Source organism: Trichechus manatus, unplaced genomic scaffold (genome assembly GCF_000243295.1).
Source record: "Trichechus manatus latirostris isolate Lorelei unplaced genomic scaffold, TriManLat1.0 scaffold00097, whole genome shotgun sequence".
NCBI lineage: Eukaryota > Metazoa > Chordata > Mammalia > Sirenia > Trichechidae > Trichechus > Trichechus manatus.
This window is the reverse complement of record NW_004444033.1, coordinates 5122034-5142956: the sequence shown is the minus strand read 5'-3', so window position 1 is coordinate 5142956 and position 20923 is coordinate 5122034. Positions and strand designations below refer to the sequence as shown.

General features: G+C 40.2%; 1 protein-coding gene across 2 annotated transcripts in view; it reads left to right on the top strand.

Moving 5' to 3' along the window:
• COPG2 (COPI coat complex subunit gamma 2) overlaps positions 1–20923 on the top strand; it is a 216293-nt gene that overhangs the window by 130135 nt on the left and 65235 nt on the right. For both annotated transcript variants that reach the window (XM_023737111.1, XM_004382679.2), the window contains exons 13-20: positions 3394–3489; positions 3808–4051; positions 6046–6121; positions 7025–7128; positions 7713–7838; positions 8864–8926; positions 9445–9584; positions 10409–10580. In XM_023737111.1, the coding sequence (XP_023592879.1) occupies positions 3394–3489; positions 3808–4051; positions 6046–6121; positions 7025–7128; positions 7713–7838; positions 8864–8926; positions 9445–9584; positions 10409–10580 (1021 nt within the window). The remainder of the gene's footprint in view (positions 1–3393; positions 3490–3807; positions 4052–6045; positions 6122–7024; positions 7129–7712; positions 7839–8863; positions 8927–9444; positions 9585–10408; positions 10581–20923) is intronic.

The following is a 20923-nucleotide window of genomic DNA, read 5'->3' as shown; positions in this document are numbered from 1 at the left end:
GTCACACGAATGAATGTATGCACACCCACGTTCATTGCAGCATTGTTCACAATAGCAAAAAGATGAAAACAACCTAGATGCCCATCAACAGATGAATGGATAAACAAACTATGGTACATACATACAATGGAGTATTATGCAACAATAAAGAACAATGATGAATCTTGGAAGCATATTATAACATGGATGAATCTGGAGGGCATTATGCTGAGTGAAATGAGTCAATCACAAAAGAACAAATATTGTATGAGACCACTACTGTAAAAAATCATGGAAAGGTTTACATACAAAAAGAAACAATTTTTGGTGGTTATGAGGGAGGGGAGGGGCAGGGTGGGGAAACACTAAATAGGCAATAGATTAAGTGGTAACTTTGGTGAAGGGTAAGACAGTACACAATACTGGGGAAGCCAGCACAACTTGTACAAGGCAAGGTCATGGAAGCTCCATAGACACATCCAAACTCCCTGAGGGCTGTGGGGACCATGGTCTTGGGGAACATCTAGCTAAACTGGCATATCATAGTTTATAAAGAAAATGTTCTGCATTCTACCTTGGTGAGTAGTGTCTGGGGTCTTAAAAGCCTGTGAGCAGCCATCTAAGATAGTCCACTGGTCTCACTCCTTCAGAAGCAAAGGAGAATGAAGAAAACAAGATACAAGGGAAAGATTAGTCCAGAGGACTAATGGACCACAACTACCACTGCCTCCACCAGACTGAGTCCAGTACAACTAGATGGTGCCTGGCTACCACCACTGATTGCTCTGACAGGGATCACAATAGAGGGTCCTGACAGAGTTGGAGAAAAATGTAGAACAAAATTCTAACTCACAAAAAAAGACCAGACTTACTGGCCTGACACAGACTGGAGAAACCCTGAGAGTATGGCCCCCGGACACACTTTTATTTCAGTAATGAAGTCACTCCTGAGGTTCACCCTTCAGCCAAAGATTAGGCAGTCCCATAAAACAGAACGAGACTAAAGGGGCACAACAGCCCAGGGAGAAGGACTAGAAGGCAGGAGGGGACAGGAAAGCTGTTAATCGGGAACCCAAGGTTGAGAAGGGAGAGTGTTGACATGTCGTGGGGTTGTTAACGAATGTCATAAACAATATGTATACTGTTTACTGAGAAACTAGTTCTGTAAACTAAAGTACAATTAAATATATATATATATATATATCTGGCATTTTTATTGGGATCACATTAAATTTATAAACTAACTTAGAGGAGAACAGACATCTTGATGATGTTGAGACATCCTAACCAAGAACTAGGGATGTCTTTTTATTTGTTCAAGTCTTTGTATCTTTTAAGTATGCTTTATTATATTTCCATATCAGTTTTGAATATGTGGTTTTTTAAATGCTTATTCCTAAGTATTTTATCTTTTTTATTATTAGTATTATAAATGGGGTTTTCTTATCCATTATATCTTTTAACTGATTATTATTGATGTATATGAATATCACTGTTTTTCATGTTGTTTATATCCCACTACCTTGTTGATTATTTAATCGAGTTAGTTTTATTATTGATTCTCTAAGTTTTCCAGGTATACTGTCATGTCGTCTATAAATAAAGGTAGTTTTGTTTTCTTGTCCAATTCTTATTCCTCTAATTTATTTTTCTTATCTAAGTGCATTGGCTAATATCTCCAGAATAATGTTAAATGATAATGGAGATAGTGGGCATTCTTACTTTGTTTCTGACCCTAATAGAAATGTCTCTGGGGTTTTTCCATTAAATAAGATACCAGCATTAGGACTGAGGTATATATATTTTATTATGTTAATGAAGTATCCATCCATTTGTATTTTCTCAAGAATTTTTATTAGAACTGTGTATTGGATTTTATCAAAGGCTTTTCAGCATCTGTGGATATAAGTGTATGGATTTTTTTCTTAGGCTCATTAATACGCTGAATTACATTAATTAATTTTCTAGTATTGAACCATCCTTGCATTCTTGGTATAAATCCCATTTCAGTGTGGTGTGTTATTTTCTTAATGTAGTATCATAATAGATTTCTAATATTTTACTTAGAATTTTTACATCAATATTCATAAGTGAGTTTGGTTTGTAATTTTTCTTTTTGTGAGTATCCCATCTTTATTAGGTTTAAGGATCATAAAAAGTTTTTCATAAAATGACTTTGAATCTTTTTCCTTCGTTTTCTGTGCTCTGAAACAGTGTGGATAGATTTGGGACTATCTGGTTGTTGGGAGACAGTTCTCAATTTTCCATGGGTCTTTTGCATTTCTGCACATCTTTCAAGTTAGGCACTAACTGCCCTTTGTGTCCAACTATCCAAACTTTGCTCCCTCTGTGTAGTATAAGATATCTTCCAGCTTTGGAAGATAGATATCCTGTCTCCCTCCAGAGAAAAGGCCAGGTTTACTTACAGCCCTGAAGATATAGATAGTGCTTCCTCTGGAATAAAGGGTAGACATGCTTACTATGCAGTGTAATAAAAAGAATGTTTCCCTTCAGAACAAAGGGCAGGCATACTTACTGCCTATTATAAAAGATTCAAGTTCCATAGTTCAGAGTTATCCTGTAAAGCAACCTACTACAGGTGCAGCTGTTATCTGGCCCTCATCATATTACACTGTGGGAATTTGGGCTTAGGGAACCCATAAAAAAACAAACCCATTGGAGTCGATTCCGACTTGTAACAGCTGTATAGGACAGAGTAGAACTGTCCCATAGGGTTTCTAAGGCTATAATATTTATGGAAGCAGACTGCCACATCTTTCTCCTGTGGATCAGCTGGTGGGTTCAAACTACCGACTTTTCGGTCAGCAGCCGAGTACTTAACCACTGCACCACCAGGGCTCCTTTGGGCTCAGAGAACTGGCCCCCAAATGCTGATATTCTGACTACTACTGCTGGCTGTGAGTAATTAATGGTGTTTCATCTCTGACCCAGGAATCCTATGTTTTCTACTAGCATCCATGAAATTGTGGCAGGCTAATATTTAATATTATTAGCTTGCAAGTAGGGTAAAAATTCTTGACACTGGTCCCTAAAATTTTCATAAAATTCCCCCTCGAAACCATTTTGCCTGATATTCTTTGTTGTGAAGTAGCTCCTTGATAACTTTCTCTATTTCTGCTATGGAAATCAGTCTGTTTAACCTTTTTATATTTACTATTTGCTTTAACAAATTTATGTTCTTATTTCTTTGGGGTAGAGGGATGGGGTCTCCTGACTGAACTTTATTTTTACATTGCCTTTTTTTTTTTTCCTTTGCGGTCCCTTTGCTCATCTTTCATGAAGAACCACTTTTGTCACTTTAGGTAACCACAGTGCCGTCTTGTGGTAAATAAGAGGGAAAGTATGCCTAGTAGCTGAAGTTGTAAGGATGATTTTTTTTCTGTTTTTCTACAGGTGGTGGTTGTACAGGCAATTAGTGCTCTCTGTCAGAAATACCCGCGCAAGCACGGCGTCATGATGACTTTCCTCTCCAACATGCTCCGAGATGACGTAGGTGGATTACTTTTTAGTTGTAGGGAGTTGCTCTCTTAAATTCTTATGACTCCCATTAAATACCGTAGTGTCTTAAGCAGATTTCTCTGTGATCTTAGTATGCCTCTCAAGTGCTGGGCTCAATGCTGGTTGCTCTCTTATCATCACTAAACATGCTGTTGCTTTGGCTTTCCAACTTGGAGAAAAAACACTGTTGTTTCTTTCCTAATGGGTGGGATACAATTTGAATATTGTAAACATAAAACTTGGAGTGTAAGCACTTCTCCAAAAACATAAACATAGAATGAATGGCAATTTTATCTTCTCTTTTGCCAGGGAGGCTTTGAATACAAGCGGGCCATTGTGGACTGCATAATCAGTATTGTGGAGGAGAACCCAGAGAGTAAAGAATCCGGGCTAGCTCACCTTTGTGAATTCATTGAGGACTGTGAACACACTGTTCTGGCTACTAAGATTCTCCACTTGTTGGGCAAAGAGGGCCCCAGAACACCTGTCCCCTCCAAGTATATCCGCTTTATTTTTAATAGGGTCGTCCTGGAGAATGAGGCTGTCAGAGCTGGTGAGTCACTGGAACACTGATAGTGATCTAATTGGTGATCTTTTGAAATGCTTAACTCAAGGGGGTGGTAATGGAATTGGAAAATAAAGTTGCAAGGTCTGTTTGTTGGTGGGATCATGGCACATACTTAGGTCCCACATACATAGCTCTTCCTCTACTCTCCAATTTCTGCCTTAGTTACAAAGAACCTTTGCCTTTCAATATGATAGGAATGCTATGATGGCATCATACATTTTTTCAGTTATAGCCCCAAGTGTGTGTGTGTCTGTGTGTGTGTGTTAAGTGACTTTCTAAACTGGTTTTAGGACTTTTTTTTTCACCTCCTCCTCTCTAATGGCTCCTTCCATTAGTTTACAAACAGGTTCAGATCCCTCCCATTGAAAATAGTATCCCTCTTTGATCTTTTGCTTCTAACTATACTTCTGTTCTCAGATAAACTTGAAGTAGCCTTTACTAGCTGCCTCCAGGAACTTTTTTCCATTTTCTCCTCATATCACTATAATCTAGCCTTCTCTCTTAAAAAAAAAAAAAAATCCTTTGAAACTATTCTTTTAAAAATTACTTATAAACTTGTTGGAAATCAAATTAGACATTTTAATGTCCTTATATTTGTTCACCTATCGGTGAATTTGATGTACTGTTAACTAAGCACTTCATGAAATGCTCTTCCCTTGACTTTTCCAATAGCTTCCGTCTTTCCTCCTTGGTCTTACTTATAGGTCGGCCTTCTCTTCCTAGGCACATTCCTTAAAATATTAGTTTTCCTTAAATTTGGTCTTCTCAGCATACACATTCTTCCTGATGGTTTTCAGAGCTCGACTGATATGCTGTGACATTCCAGTTCCTATCTCTTTCCTGAATTTGTATGTTCAACTACCTAAGACACTTCAGATTCAACTTGAAGTTCAAACTCACTCAGTTTGTCCATCTGTTTTACATCCCCATTGATTCTATGACAAAGTCCTATCAATTCTAACTCTTCAATATTTTTTGATTCTCTTTTCTGTCTATTTTCATGGACACTGCCTTTGGTTCTCATCCATTTCAGATTCCTAACAAGTCTGACTGCTTCTAGTCTCACACACATCCATTGTGTTCTCCACACTGTGCTACAGAAATGGTCTTTCAAATACACAGATTTATCTTGTATTTAAAATCATTTAGTAGTAACTTTGAGGTTAACCATGCCCTATCTTTTTATCACTAGCCTTCACTTATCTCTTGCCCTCGAACATAGGTCCCATGCATCAGCTTTTTTGAACTATTTACAGTTCCAGTAATATACCATGCTTTCTTCTCTGGATTTAGGGCCTTTGAACTTGTTATTCTCTCTGCCTCTAGTACTCTTTTCCTGACTTCCTCCTCTGGCCAACTCTTCTTGTTCTTCAAAATTTAGTTCAAGCACTAAGGTCAATTCCTTGTCTTACTTCTCGTCCACCAGTGCTGTTTCAAGTCCCCTTCCTTCTCTGTACGCATGCAGCATCCTGGATGTAGTTCTACCATGGACTTATACTGTGCTGTATTGTAATGATCTACTTACCTGTCTCCCCTGTTAGAGGACAGCTCCTTAAGGTCAGGGACTCTGTCTTTTATCTCTCTACCGCCAGCACCTGGCACAATTCCTGACAAAAGCTAGGTGAACAATAAATTTGGTTGAATGAGGTGAATTTTAATAATACCTTCTTTTTGTGCTTGGGTTGGTTGTTTGAGATTAGGGCTTAAGTACCTCAGTATAAGAGGTGTGGTGAGGGCGAAAGATAGCTCATAAAAGAAATATATATGATTCTTTTTCCGGAATGTATGAAGGATATTCTGATTCAGAGCTTTCTTGGGCTTGCAAAATTCTATTTATGCATAAATGTATGAAAGAAATAAGATCAACAATGAGAGTTTATCCATATTGAACATGGGGAAGCTTTTCTGTTTTTTTATGATTATTGTTTAATTTCTGAGAAACCAACATTTATGCTTCTTTATTTTATGCTTCATTATAGCTGCTGTGAGTGCTTTGGCTAAATTTGGGGCTCAGAATGAGAATCTTCTTCCAAGCATCCTTGTACTCTTACAAAGGTAAGTAAAAGAATGTGTTTTTTGTTTTTGTGTTTTTAAATAAATAAGAGTTCCATATGGTTGAACAGAGAATTCCTCATTGTACCATCTCCAATGCATTGCAGGGCCTAAGAGAAGAGTTGATGTAGTAAGTCATGGGCAAAAGGCATTTTTTTTTTCTCCTTCTAGTAATTATGTATAGTATTCATGTTCTAGGTATATATAAAATCTGTCTTTGAATTTCTCTTGTATGATTTTAAGAAAGTGACCTAAATACATATGCCTTGTTTGCATAATAGGAGCTAACTCCAAAGAGATCCTGGAGCTGATCTGCTGGGCCTACCCAGGTGATTGACTATTCAGAGTGGAAAATAGCAGCTTTCCACGGCCTCCATGACTCCCAATTTGATGAGGAAAAGACTTGCTTTAATCTTATGCAATCTGTGATTGCATCTTGTAATTGAAGCAGATAAATTTCAAGCCAAAGGCTGGCTGGTTTAAATAAACAGATTGCCATTTGAGTAGTAACAACACCTAGAATTTGAATGCTATTTGTCTTTTTAGTATCCTTGGAAAGTATATTATTCCCATTTCAAAATTACAGAGAAGTCTAAATCCTTACCAGGATCAAGTGGATGCAGAGCCAAGAATAGATTCCAAACTACTATCTCTTGCTATTGTGTTCTTCCTAGTTATTTTAATGCCTACTTATGTAGTGCTTCTGATTCATAATGACATCTGTTTCTTTGGTAATTCAGAACACTACCCAAGATTCGTAGAGGCATTAGGATCCACTGTTGGCTATTGTTGAGTCTTTCATAAAGGTGGTATCATATGGCCTGGCTCGTGTCCTTCAGGTATGATGGTAAAGTTGTTTGACACCTTTGGGGTGCTATGACGTGCCCTTCTGATTCCCCTGGACAGGTGTATGATGGATACAGATGATGAAGTACGAGACAGAGCTACCTTCTACCTGAATGTGCTGCAGCAGAGGCAGATGGCACTGAACGCTACGTACATCTTCAATGGTCAGTGGGAGCCAAGAATGTAGACAAATGTGCTTTTGTTCCCCAAATGGTGTCTTGGAAGCATATCCCATGATTTGCATATGAGCTGCCTTCACTAGACAAAAAGCTTGGTTTGTATATTTGAATGTACTTGAATTTCTAGGGGAAACCTATATTCACAAGGATAATTTCTAATTTGGTATTGGTAATTCCTATGACATAATCTACAAGAATATGTTTCTTAAAATATGTAAGGGTCCAAAGAATATCACTTGTTCCTGGTTCTCCTTGCCCTCCCTCTTGAATGAGTTTACCTTTCTTCCTTTTTCTTACGCTGTTATTGTTCCCCATACCTAAGTGGCTTTCTTCCCTGGGAGGTACTTAACGTTTTGTTGAAAAATTCTATGTTCTCCTATGTCTCCCTGAATGAAATTATAAGATAGTTTCATATAATAGCCTTTACTTGTAATTATTTTGGTTATAAAGTCTGTGGTTATATTTTTTTCCTCCTTCAGAAAGCTTAGATATGTTTTACAAATCTGAGCCTGTCTGGATCCTAGCGTTGTCGAGAAGTTATAATACTGAGATTTATCTGTGTGTCACAGGTCTGACGGTCTCGGTACCAGGGATGGAAAAAGCTTTACACCAGTACACACTGGAGCCTTCAGAAAAGCCCTTTGACATGAAATCTATTCCTCTTGCCATGGCCCCTGTCTTTGAACAGAAAGCAGGTAATGGAAACTGTTAACTCTGTTAGTTTTTCTGAGTATAAGTAGTTTTACACCAGTCAGATATGGTAACAATGACTGTTAGCATATTTTTTCTAATACTTGTTTTAATTCTGTCACTCCTTCTAAATCTTTCAGATCTAAGACTTTTTTTTTTTAATCACAGGTTTTTAAAAAGTTCCTGGTGTTTGCATAAAAGCAAAAATATGAAATATGACCCAGGATAAAAATTTTTTTGTTTTAATGCTAAGAGATGCAGCATTTGAAGTTGCCACTGTGTATCTCAGAATAGTAGTTATACTGTCACCTCCTATATTTTTTTCTGAAGTTGGCAATCTCTTAATAAATTTTGCTATTGGAAGTTCATCTTGAATGAATGTATCGGCCAAGTTAGAACACAGGGCCAAGAATGAAAGATCTTAAGCTTAATTTTCAGCATTTTTCACAGTTTATCTGTTACTCTCTACAAGTGATTTTCCCTATTTGGACCATGAGAAGATTTGCTGCAGAAATTGTTCCTCCTTTTATGAGTAATTTTTTTGTTCCTCCTAGTCCATTTAAAGCAGATTTTATATTTTTAGGGCTTACTTTATTACTTCATAAATTATGATCATTAGTGGAGCCCTAGTGGTGTGGTGGTTAAAGTGCTCAGCTGCTAACTAAAAAGTCAGTGGTTCGAACTCACTGGCTGCTCCATGAGAGAAAGATGTGGCAGTCTGCTTCTGTAAAGATTACAGCCTTGGAAACCCTATGGGGCAGTTCTGCTCTGTCCTATAGGGTCTCTATGAGTTGGAATTGGCTCGACAACAATAGGTGTTTTGGTTTTACTTTATTATTTCACAAAATATGATCGTGAAATATATTTTAATTTGTGCATCCTGAAAGATGACAGAGAACCTATTGGTATGATTTAGCAGTAGCTCTATATATGTCTGCTAGAACTTTCTGCCCTCATCTCTTTGTGTCTGTATTTTTTAGCTTTATGGTGGGGTAGAAGCTCACTTGGTTTCTCATATCTATCTTCGTAGAAATCAGTCTTGTGGCTAATAAGCCAGAGAAGTTGGCTCCTTCCAGACAAGACATTTTCCAAGGTATGATGATTTGATGGGTAGAAGTAATAGTCTTGCATCCTAGGCATTATAAATATAGTGAAGTCCACTACTTTTATTCATTTTGATTAATTATCACTAAAGAAACCTTTGTATAACTGAATAGAGAACTTTGAGTTATTATCATAGGTTATAGTTGTTGGGGCTACTTAGAGTCCAGGAGACTTTCCAGTTTGTTAGCTTGCTACCTGGGAATGTTGTTTTGACTCTGTATCTTGCTCACTCACAGGAAACTTAAATTCTAAGAAGTTAGGAATTTAGTTTCTTTTTTTTTTTCCTTGCTTTTGGTAATTCAGTATATAAACTCACTTACTTAAAACATTTTTACACTCAAGCCTGGGTACAGATTAGTTGATTGTTGATAATAGTTGAACAATAGATAGTAGTCAACTAGTAGTAAGACTATGGAAACTATTTAAAATATTTTAGGAATCCAGAGTATTATCTTTCCCTGTCTTCTTAGTATCTTATTTTCCTCCTTCTTTCCTTTTTCATGCTAGAACAATTGGCTGCCATTCCTGAGTTTATGAATCTAGGACCCTTGTTCAAGTCTTCTGAGCCTGTGCAACTTACAGAAGCAGAGACAGAATATTTTGTTCGTTGTATCAAACACATGTTTGCCAATCACATCGTGTTCCAGGTGAGATAAATGCCATAGTTGGCTCCTGTAGGGATTTATTGTACACTGTTATGCTTGGGGACCCCTGGTGGCGCAGTGGTTAAGTGATATGGCTGCTAACCAAATGGTCGGCAGTTCAAATCCACCAGCCGCTACTTGGAAACCCTATGGGGCAGTTCTACTCTGTCCTATAGGGTCGCTGTGGGTCGGAATCGACCTGATGGCAACAGGTTTGATTTGGTTTTTGGTTTTGGTATGCTTGGAGACAAAGATTAATTCCCACTCAGTTTATGATTCTAATTCCTTTTATAGAGAAGTAACTTGGCAGAATTTCTGTTTTCCTCTCCTAACTCTATAGCTGTAAAGATCACTATATAATGGGTAATTATAATGGTTAATTTTTAATATAATGGGTAATTTTTAATGGTTAAAATCTAAAAGTACATAAAACTGAAATGCATGATGAAGTTGTACAACATAAAGTATAACCAATTGAAAAAATAATCATCTTTTAACATCAGGGTAAATTAAGTGAGTTGTTCCAAGAACTTGGGTTTCAAGTTGATTCTCAGACAGCCATCAAACTTCTATCACCTTGCATGGTAGAGTTCAGTCTTAGGAAAGAGAGAAAACTGATGGATAAAGAAACAAACAACAAAAAAAAAACCTTAAAAATAAGACTCTCTCTGTTGCTTAAAGAAAAATCTTAGGAGACCTGCTATGCTGTTTAGAAAAGGAAGGTATAGTGGGTTCCAGAATTGAGTCATGGATAATGGATCTGAAGGAACAACTTGCTTGAAAATAGTTCTTATCCTTCACATCTTTTCCTCTTGTTGACTTTTCAGTTTGACTGTACCAATACTCTCAATGACCAGCTGCTAGAGAAAGTGACAGTGCAGATGGAACCATCAGATGCCTACGAAGTGCTGTGTTATATCCCAGCCCCCAGCCTGACTTACAATCAACCAGGAATATGTTACACTCTTGTTCGTTTGCCTGATGATGACCCTACAGCAGGTACCGACCCACAGAAGGGTGGAAATACTCATATGATTAAGAATGCTTTAGCACTTGAGCTCGTAAAAAACATTTGTCAGGGTTGAAGAAGGTGGTTCTTTTCCAGAATTTAATGATAATGATTATATATAACTAGTTATAAAATTGGTTATGCTGCAGAAATATTAATTTTGAAGCTACGTCTCTGAGTAAAAATTGCTGGATATTTAATTTGAAAAGAGAAACTGCATGCATATGGTAGTGGTCCAAAAAAGAACTCAGGCTTTCTGTTGGAACAATGTAGCCACTAGTGAGGGTTCATATACCTAACCTCTCCTGCGTGTGATCATGGCGTACTTCTGCCTGATGTTTCTTTCCAGGGCATCCTGAAGACTTGGCTATCCAGTAGATCCTTGACATTTTTAGAATGTATCATTTTTGAGGGTCTGATAGTCTAAGGCTGGCGCCTGTAAGCAAGTCTCAGCCTAATGAGTGGCTTAGCCAATCATTGTATGTCCACGTTTGAGAAAGGCTTTGCAATTTGTACTTGACCTGTATGCAGTAATTCCAGTGAGGTGATTGAAACTGTTGCTTTGTGGTGAAGGAGAAATGGCCCTGAAAAAGAGCCAACTGGTAGTGCTAACAATATTATTTGCTGAACTTGATTTCTTTCCCCCATTTTCCCACCTACGTGCTTCTCTCCCCACGTTCCCTGTAGAATGTACCAGTAGTCACAACTTTTGCCTGATTTTCACAGAAATAAGCACACACATGACATGTAGGTGTTGAACAATTTTTACTACTAGTAAGTACAGGAAAAACAGATAAAGGTTAACAAAATTAACAAATATTGGGGAAGTTACAGAGTTACAAATCGTGAAAGTACTAGCAAATAGTTATCTCTGGTCATCATTCAGTTACAACCGGGGCTTAACCTGCTTTCTTTTTGCCCCTCTCCCAACTCCCTCCTTCGGTGTTGTTTCCTGGGAGTCCCTGCCTAGTCTTGTTGGATGATAGACCAGGCTACTCAGGCTCTAGCACGAGGTAGATTCAAGTTGGCACCATTGCTGGGTCTGAATCCCAGGTTGTTCCCTCTGGCCCTGGGCTGAACTGCACTTCTCCTCTGCAGCCACCCTGGATCCATAACGCCCTGGGTAGGAAGGCACTTTCCTATCTGGCCTCCAGTATTTCTCCTTTGAGCTTTAGCCATCCTACGTTGACCTTTAATTACCTCCCTGGTCCCTTTATGAGATTTCTCTAGTTCCATTCCCTTATAGTTTTCACTTCTCTCCTGGTCTGTTTTTCTCTCTGGTTAGCTTTGTCTGAAGGATGTCCACTAGCCAGTAGTTAAGCTCACTGTACTCTTGAGTAGAGCTAGTTTGATTGACGCTTGTTCCAAGCTAGTATCTGGGCCTCGTCTTAATGTAGCCCTCTGGCTTTTCTATCATCCTGGGAGATTCTGTACTTTATCGTTTTCCAGAAGCCGTCTCTCCTTGTTTCAAAATTCCGCCTCCTAGTTATTTCTCACTAAGTGTTTTTTAAGGGATGCCATTATTTCACCACTTAATTTCCAAAGAAAGGGACATGCTGAACCCATTGAGTAATCAAGCTCTTCCCATTGAAAATACAGTTCCTCCCATTTCTCCAGGTTCAATAACTCAGGTGCCTCACATCCCAGGGAGTGGTCTTAACAAAATCCAATAAATACAGTTTTACAATATCGAAATACATAAAACAGCAATACTGAAATTACAGAAATTACATATAATACAGAAAAAACAAACAAACCAGAAAATATTTCCACCAAGAAAGGAAAAGAGGGAAGGTTTTTCTCGCCTCTCTTTACTACAGAGTACATTTCTTTTTAAAACACAGATTTTACAAATTAGCCCAGAGGTTTCAACCTTTGGTCTGCTAGCTATGGACTCTGTTTGTTAGTTTTTTGTTGATAAAAATGTGACATTTGGAGAATTTTCTTTTTTGTTAAACTCATAGGGTTTCCTGGTCAGTGCTAAAATTTAGTTACAAAGTCTTGTCATTGCATCTTGGAGAAATGAAATGGAATTTTATCTCAATGCTTGAACTTTCAAAGTTTTGTTAGTGGTCTGTTTAAATTTGGTCCATCATATACCTGCTTAAAAATGAACTCCTTCCTACTCTTTAATCTTTGTCAGAAATTCTAAAATTTTTAATCTATGGCCAATCCAGTCTTTGCCATACAATGAAAAGACATGAAATACCAGGGCATAGATGGTAAAAAAGTAGTCTTCTACTCATCCTTTCTTTTTTGCAGTTTCTCATTGCACACATTCCACATTTTACCAATTGCCCAAGATCTATACATCACCTCTACTTGTCTCGTCTCAGGAAAAAAAAAAAAATTTCCTTAACTTATAGGAAAAAATATAAATAATTAGCTGTGATCTCAAGTTGAACTTGAAAACACTAAATAGCCTAATAGAAAAGAATATAGGTTTTGGAGGCAGACAGATCTGGATTTGAATTCTGACTCTGCCACATCCTGACTTTGTGATCTTGGGTAATTACACATTTGATCTTTGTAAGCTTCTTCAGACTGTTGTAAGGATGAAATGAAATGAAGTAAGTAAGGTGCATGTATTTACTACAGTGCCAGACACATAGTAAACTTTACCCTCAATAAATGGAAGCTAGTATTTTTTCATTTCTGGAACTATCCACTTTCTCCGTTTATCCGCCAGACACATAGTAAACTTTACCTCAATAAATGGAAGCTAGTATTTTTTCCTTTCTGGAACTGTCTTCTTTCTCCCTTTATCCACCAGACACATAGTCAACTTTACCTCAATAAATGGAAGCTAGTATTTTTTCATTTCTGGAACTAGCCACTTTCTCCCTTTATCCTCTCTAAAACCAAGTCTTCCACAGGTTCAACAGACACATACCCTCCAGTCTTCTTCAAAAAGTAGTTCTATCAATTATTCTTTTCTTTCCTGTATTTTTAAATTTTCCCATTTCTCCAGCTTTCCCCTTTTATAAATGAACAAAAATCTACCCAATTAGAAAAAACTTGCTTTGGCCCAACATATCTCCTTCCCTCAAATCATGGGAATGTCTTCAAAGAGTAGTTGACATCAAAGGTCTCAATCTAATTAGTCCTATTTATTATCTTTTGTCCTCTAAGAATTATTCCTTTACTCAAAAATTTTAGAAAAACATTCAGAACAGCACTCCTTCTTAGCATCCATCTTCACTCAGCAACTTGCTTTCCTGTAAATATGTATTATACTAGAAACAGTATGTCCCATGTATGCAATATTCTACCATTTTTTCCCCACTTTGGACCTCTGTAATGCCCCTACCATTTATTTAACTTTTTGTTCCACTGCATTGTCAGAACCATTCTAATACCTGTATTCCTTTTATTATTGGGCTGTTGGGCTTTATCATATTTTTCATCATCTGGAACCATTTTAACAAAATAACTCATTTTAAGACGGCCTTGAACAGAAAATATCCATACCAAGATCAAGTTTAACAGTACATGTATGAGTTTTTTCCCGTTTTTCATTAAGGATACTGCTTGCCATATCACAATTCATCATTCTTTCATGTATAATTCAGTTCTCAATTTTCTGGCTATAAATCTTTAAACCTCCATCTTAACAAAAGTCCCTTAGCAGTCTGATAGGTTCAGAACTCTTCTCTGTATCTATACTCCCCCATCCCTGTTTTCTTCAACGTTAACCATATTTGCTCCCAGCATTCTGTACTGAGTCCACAACCTCAATTAAAACTTTTAACTTTGGCTCACTTCCATGCACTCACTGGGATCCATATTGATATCCTTGATGAAACTTTGCATTCTTCCAAGATAAGCGTTCCATCTGAATTTTTACTCAAATGTGAGGAAAAAAAGAAGCAGGATTGGTAGAAAAGTACTTACTAGAGTTTGTTTTAGCAGGCCTTAAAAAAAAATCAGTATTTCTCCAATTCGACTCACTATGAGAACTGCCAAGGTTCCAAGTCTGAGACCTCCTTATTCACCTACTCATTCACCTTCAACCCAGTCTGTCTGCCTTCCCCTCAACCACACTCAAATGTCTTGATTCCCTCTGTGTGTACTTGTAACCCATTGTTCCATCCTTTTTGTTGCTCCGTTTTGGTCCCATCATCGGTATCAGTAATCTTTTTTTTCTGCCATTCCAAAATAGATCCTCTTCTGAGTGCAATTAAAATGTATCATATTCACTTGTTGCCTCTTTTTCCCACGTTTGCCTTGGAGAAACATCCTGCCTCCTACGTACTGCTCATGCTTCTTTCACCACTATCTCTGTGTCATTCAGATGGATGCAGTAGTCCTTTGTGAATATGTGTGTGCTCTCTCCTTGACTGGCTCTCAATGCTCAAAACATTGCCATCCTCGTGATTTCCAACACACTCTATATTGCATACAGAAGTATTTGTTTCCAAAAGTATCGACTGTCTAACATCTACAGATGTACCCAGTTTGGAACTTTAGTCTGCTTTCCCTTTTCCTCATTGCCTCCCTTACTGGCTGTAAATCCCTCACAAATTCATAAGTTTCCCTCCCAACTCAGATCCCACCTACTGTCCTCTGATGTCTGCCTGCCTCCAGCTGACTCTGTGCATGCTGGAGGCAACATGAATGGTGCATGGCCACGCCTGGGCATTTCGTCCCATTTTTGTGTTGGGGAGACAGTCTGCTTGATCTGAATACATACCCTACCATCTCCATGCCAACTGATGTATTCAGCAGTCTTTTCGTGGATATATAATCCCTTCTTGACCTGCCTTCACTGCTCCCACCATTTCCAGCTTCTTTGTCCCCAGCTTACTGTAGTAAACCTTTTGCCTGTCTGAATTCCCCCCTAGCCATCCTACCTTTTCCATTCTGCCGTTTTGGCAACAGTCATTTTCTCTTTTGCCATCTGTCTGACGTGTCATCTGCTGAAATGCCCATTCACTCCATGCTTGTCTCCAGCATTTCCAAGGTGCCACAACTTCAACAACCCCACTCTGCTTTGGCCTTATCCCACCTCTCATTGACTCCACATGTGTCTTTCTCATACAATAACCTTTCTCCTCCATTGTCTTAGTCATGCACTTTACCCAATTTGGGGAGTAAAGTTCCTGGATTCTTCATTTTCATTCCCTCCCTTGTTTCTTGGCCATGCCTCTCCTAGCAAGCATGTTCCCCAAACCTCTAAACAGGCTTCTCTTAGCCACTGGGCTCCACTGTCTGCTCTTCCTCGTTCTGCTCTTCTTTGTTCTTCTAATCCTTCAGATCACTTCTTGACTCTCATACTCTTCCATGTTTTCCAAATTTCTCATAGCTCCTGGGGCCAATGTTACTGTTTCTCCTGGGTTGCGACTTTGCTGCATGGCAAATTACTCTCATACCTTAAGCCTGCAACATTCTCTCAGACACCATCTGTGAATCGTTTGGCTGGATTCCATAGTCTTCTCTGCTGTGTGCTCCCTTCTTGGTGCCGCCATGTGCTGTTCAACCCAATTTAGTCGTCCTTGATTGAGACACACTGTACTGAATCCACACACTTTGCCCATGAAACTACGTTCATGTCCCTAAGGATGCAGTCTCCAGTTTTATTCAGGTCCCAAGAAATTGCGTTGCCGGTAATCTTTCATTTTTGCACGCAAACCTTTTATCTCAAACACTTCACACAAAGCTCTTAGGGAGGTTCTTCCCATGGTCCTCCTACCTTTTTCTTTTCCACAGAGCATTTTTGTCTTCTGATCACAGATGCTTGACCTCAAGCCCAATGCAGACATGCTCAGACTTACTTATGCTCCTGCTCTGCAGAAAGCTCTCTCTGGCTCGGTACTCTGGTTCTTCCACCTTCTTTCCTTCCTCCCCACCCCCCACATAGCATTCATCTCTTTTCAAGATGCTGTTTTCCAGTGTTGTCTTCCCTCCCTTTTGCCCCTTTCTTAAGCGTGGACACTCCATCCAGTGCTGTCTCCTAACATCCACACAACCCATCTGCCCTGAGTCACCACTCCCTTCTCTCTCAGCCTTCCTCCTCAAACCTTCTCAGTCATATAATCAGCAGCATGGCTTAACACTCCCTACACTTGACCATGAGTCCCAACACAACAACATCATTCCCTTGATTCTGGTGACTCCCTTTGAGACTTGTTTCCTGTAGGTTCTCCCATGCCAACCTTTCTTCATCTTCTCTTTCCACTTAAACAGGTGCTTTCATTCAGTCTTTTACAGGCCATTCACCCACTTCCTCCTCTTCACCCTCTTCTTGCCACCTTTGCTTCCATTTTGTCTTAATGGAGCACCATCTCTGCCATTTGCACCTCCCTGACTACTCCCTAGTAAGACGTTGTGGTTCCCGCCTTGTTCCTTCTTCCCTGCAGGCCACACTACCTTCTTAAAACACCATGTTCAGATTGTAGGACCATCTTCTTTCTTCTGTACCATGCTCCATCCTCATCTCTTTTTCTTCCCCTTTGGTTAGCCTCTGCATTAAGCTTCAACAATGAACCTCCTTCCCTACCTTCCTTGCTCCCTCTGTGCTAGTTTATTAGGGACATTAATTTCATGGACTGTACCTCTCACACCACACCAGTTTTGTCAGGTTTTCCCCTCCTTCCCTGTTTGCCTCTGCACAGTCTCTCTGCCTGATGCTAAACCTCCATACTGAATCCATGCTTTCAGTAATGCATAATTCAGTAATCTTTGCGAAAAGCCCATCAACATTTATTTCCACCCACACTTCACCATTTGCAAGCACATTTGGTACCAACAGACTGCACTCAATCCACATGTGTCCATCCTGAAATCCCTGAGATTACCATCTGTGAACTGTTCGGTTGGATTCAGTAGTCTTCTCTGTGTGCTCCCTTCTTGTTACCCCCACGTGCTGCTCAACCAAATACAGTCTTTCTTTAGACACACTGTACCGAATCCACACACTCTGCCCTTGAAACTACCCTCATGTCCCTAAGGACACAGTCTCCGGTTTTATTCAGGTCCTGACAAATTGTGCTGCCTGTAACCTTTCATTCTTGCATTCAGACCTTTATTTCAAGCTCTTCACACAAAGCCCTCCAGGAGGTTCTTCAGGTGACTTGCCTACCTTTTTGTTTACTCTAGAGGATTTCTGTCTTCGGCCTGCATGCTTGACTCAGCACCCGGCAAACTGATGCCTGTTGCAAATGCTCAACCTTACTCTCCTGCTTCTCAGAGAGCTCTCTGTGGCTGTGTACTCTGGTCCATCCCACCCTCTTTGCTTCTTCTCCTACTTAGCATTATCTCTTTTCAAGATGCTGTCTTCCAACGTTCTTTCCTCTCTTTTGTCCTTTCCTTCAGCATGGAAACGCTATTTCAGTACCATCTCCTAACATGTACACAACCCATCTTCCCTTTAAAACCTTCTCCATCCCCTAACCACCATAGTGCATTTGAACACCCTACACTTGACCATGAGTCCCAACCCAATAGTCATCATTCCAGGTGCCTTCTCGGCTACATCCATTTGCTCGCTGTCAGCCTTGTCCTCGGTACTTCTATCCCACCCGACTGTCAGGAGTCTGATGCTTCCATCTCCCCTAACTCAGAAGCATCATCTACTCATGCTTCCCATCTCTCCCCGGCTCACTCTTCACTGTCCTCCTTATTGCTGTAGGATGTATGATCCCAAGGTGGCCCATCAGCTTCATCTATCAGGGTTGTTTCTGAGTGAAACCCTGCTCAGACCCCAGATGGTCTAACAGGCCTACCTTGGGGTCCATGACTGTATCCATTCTCCTGTAAAATCTATTCCCCACCCCACCCCCACCCCCGTGCCCTTTTATAATAACTGCTGTGGAGGGAGGGCCTCCTTTACTCCCTGTGCTGCTCTTTCCCATTGCATATCTCTGGCATTCTCATGGTTGCAATTTATACATCCTACACAAAGATCTTGGCATTTTATCCACTCAGATATAAGCCTGGCAATCTCCTCTTGGAACCACCTCATTTCCTCCCAAACAACACTCTGTGTTAGAGAATTGCTCCCTTATTCCCTCCCTCCACAGCCCCCCAACAGTTAATAGGCATTCTGTCAGTATCTTTGGCCCCAGTCTGGTCCTTTTTGGCATTTATTATTATTATTCTTTAACTCGCCTGTTTTGAGTGTCATGACAAGGTGGCACTGCAGTGCCTTCCCCTTTGGTCCTCACATCCCTACAGATATTTTGCCAACCAGACATGGACCTTCCCCCTTTACCAGAATAACTCTCCTTTCCTTCAGTAGCCTTTCCCAGCCTTAGCTAAACCTGTATTCATCCTTCTTTACTCTTGACATATAATTGTCCATGAGTTCAGTGAAATAAGATTTTGTCCCAATGCGTAGAGTTAAGCCCATCTCCCCACTCCCATCCCTGCCACCCCAATCCTATTTCTCCCCACCCTGCCCACCCATCCAACCCACTCAAACCCAATCCTGACCCGGTCCCTGCCACCCACTCTTCTCCACCGGATCCATAGTAGTAAAGAGCCTGGCCGAAAATCTGCACCCTTTCAACCAGTCAAGGCTCTAAGAGAAGCCATTCCTTCCTGCCCATTGCTTTCCACCACTTTTGCTCATTTCCTTCCCTGACCCACTCCTTGCAGGCTGGCCTCTACACCCTAAGTTCCTTCCACAGGGCACATATGAGATCTACCAACATTTCTCCATTGGGTGCTCCCTATTCTCCTAGCTCCCCCTGTTGGTATCCAGCCTGCCTCACTTTGACCACACTCTAACTTTGCTCTTTCCCTGGTGCTTCCTATCACCTTGTCTGTCTTTCCTACATGACCCTCCCATTTCTCTGCATCACCATCACCCCATCATTTCCTTCTTTCTTGTTGCCTTTTCTCAAGTGACACATTTCTTCTTTTTCGTCTCTTGGCCATGGAACAACAACACCTGTTTCATCTATATGGCCAATATGTCTCTAAACTACCAATTGCCTGTCACTTGAATGGCTTCAGTCATCTCTCCTCCATCAGCATATATGCCTTTCTTTGACCTCCTCTCACTGCTCAAACTCATTCTGTCCTCTTGCTCTCCATGGTCCCTACAGAATCCATTACCTTTTGTAAGTCCTTACATTTCCTTGATTCATGCCACAGCTTCCTTTTGGAGACCCCTTTCCCTTAGCCTCTCCTGATCTAACCTTTCTTCCTCTTCTCCCTTTCCACTAAAACAGGTGCTTTTCTACAATCTTACAAGCTATTCCTCCACTTCCTTCCCTTCTTCCTCTTTCACTTCCATTGCTTCCATTTCGCCTTGACAGAGCACCATGGCTCATCTCTGCCAATCACATCATCCTGTTTACTCCCCGGTGAGACCTGCAGTTCCACCCTCTTTCATTATTAACCTGCTGGCCACACTACCTTCTCAAAAACCAAGATTCAAATTGTAAGACCATCTTCTTTCTTGTGTACTGCACTCCATCCTTTTGTTTCTGCCTCTGCTGTCTTCTGAATCAAGCCTCTTCAACAACAAGCCTCCCTGCATACCTTCCTCACTCCCTCTGCGCCAATTTGCTAGGGTCATTAACTCCATGGACTGCACCTTTCACACCACACTGGTTTTGCAGGGTTACCCCTCCTGCCCTGTTTTTCTCTGCTCAGTCTATCTCATGCTAAACCTCTATCCTTTCAGCCACCATTGAATAGCAGCAGCACACATTCAGTAATCTTTGTGACATGTCACCTCTGCATTGATTCCCACCCACTCCTCCACCATCTGTAAGCATCTTTGCTACCCACATACTGCACTCAATCCACATAAGTCCATCCTGAAGTCCCTGAGCTTACCTGCCAAAGATTGTCATTTGGGTTGGGTCTTCATGTGCTACCCTGTCCTTTTTCTCTGTTCAAAGTAAGTCATTCTGGCCTTTTCCTCCACTTTCCCCTAAGGGGCCTGCTTTTTCACATGTACAGACCTTCTCTTTCTCTTCCTTTCTCCTCTCTTCTCTGCTCTCCTCTTACAGCCCACAGTCTTACCTTAATACCACACATGATATCAAGTTTCTCCCTGAGATCTGCCAACGTTCCCACTTTGGTAACTGTTTATACCGCTTATCCCACTTTCTCCTTTTTCTTGTTGGCACCTCTGCCTACCCAGAACCCCTCAACAATTCAAAAGATTCTCTCCCCTCTTGCATACCTCCTGTCTACTTTCTTTTCCCATCAGTTTTTCCGACCCAACTCACATCCAACACATCAGCCTTTGATGTCTGTCCACCTCCAGTTGACTCTGTACACATTGATTCAGCTTTAGCGTTGCATGGTCTCTCCAGAACATTTCACCCAATTTTGTCTCCCAGAGATACTCACTTCATCTTAAACATCCATCCAG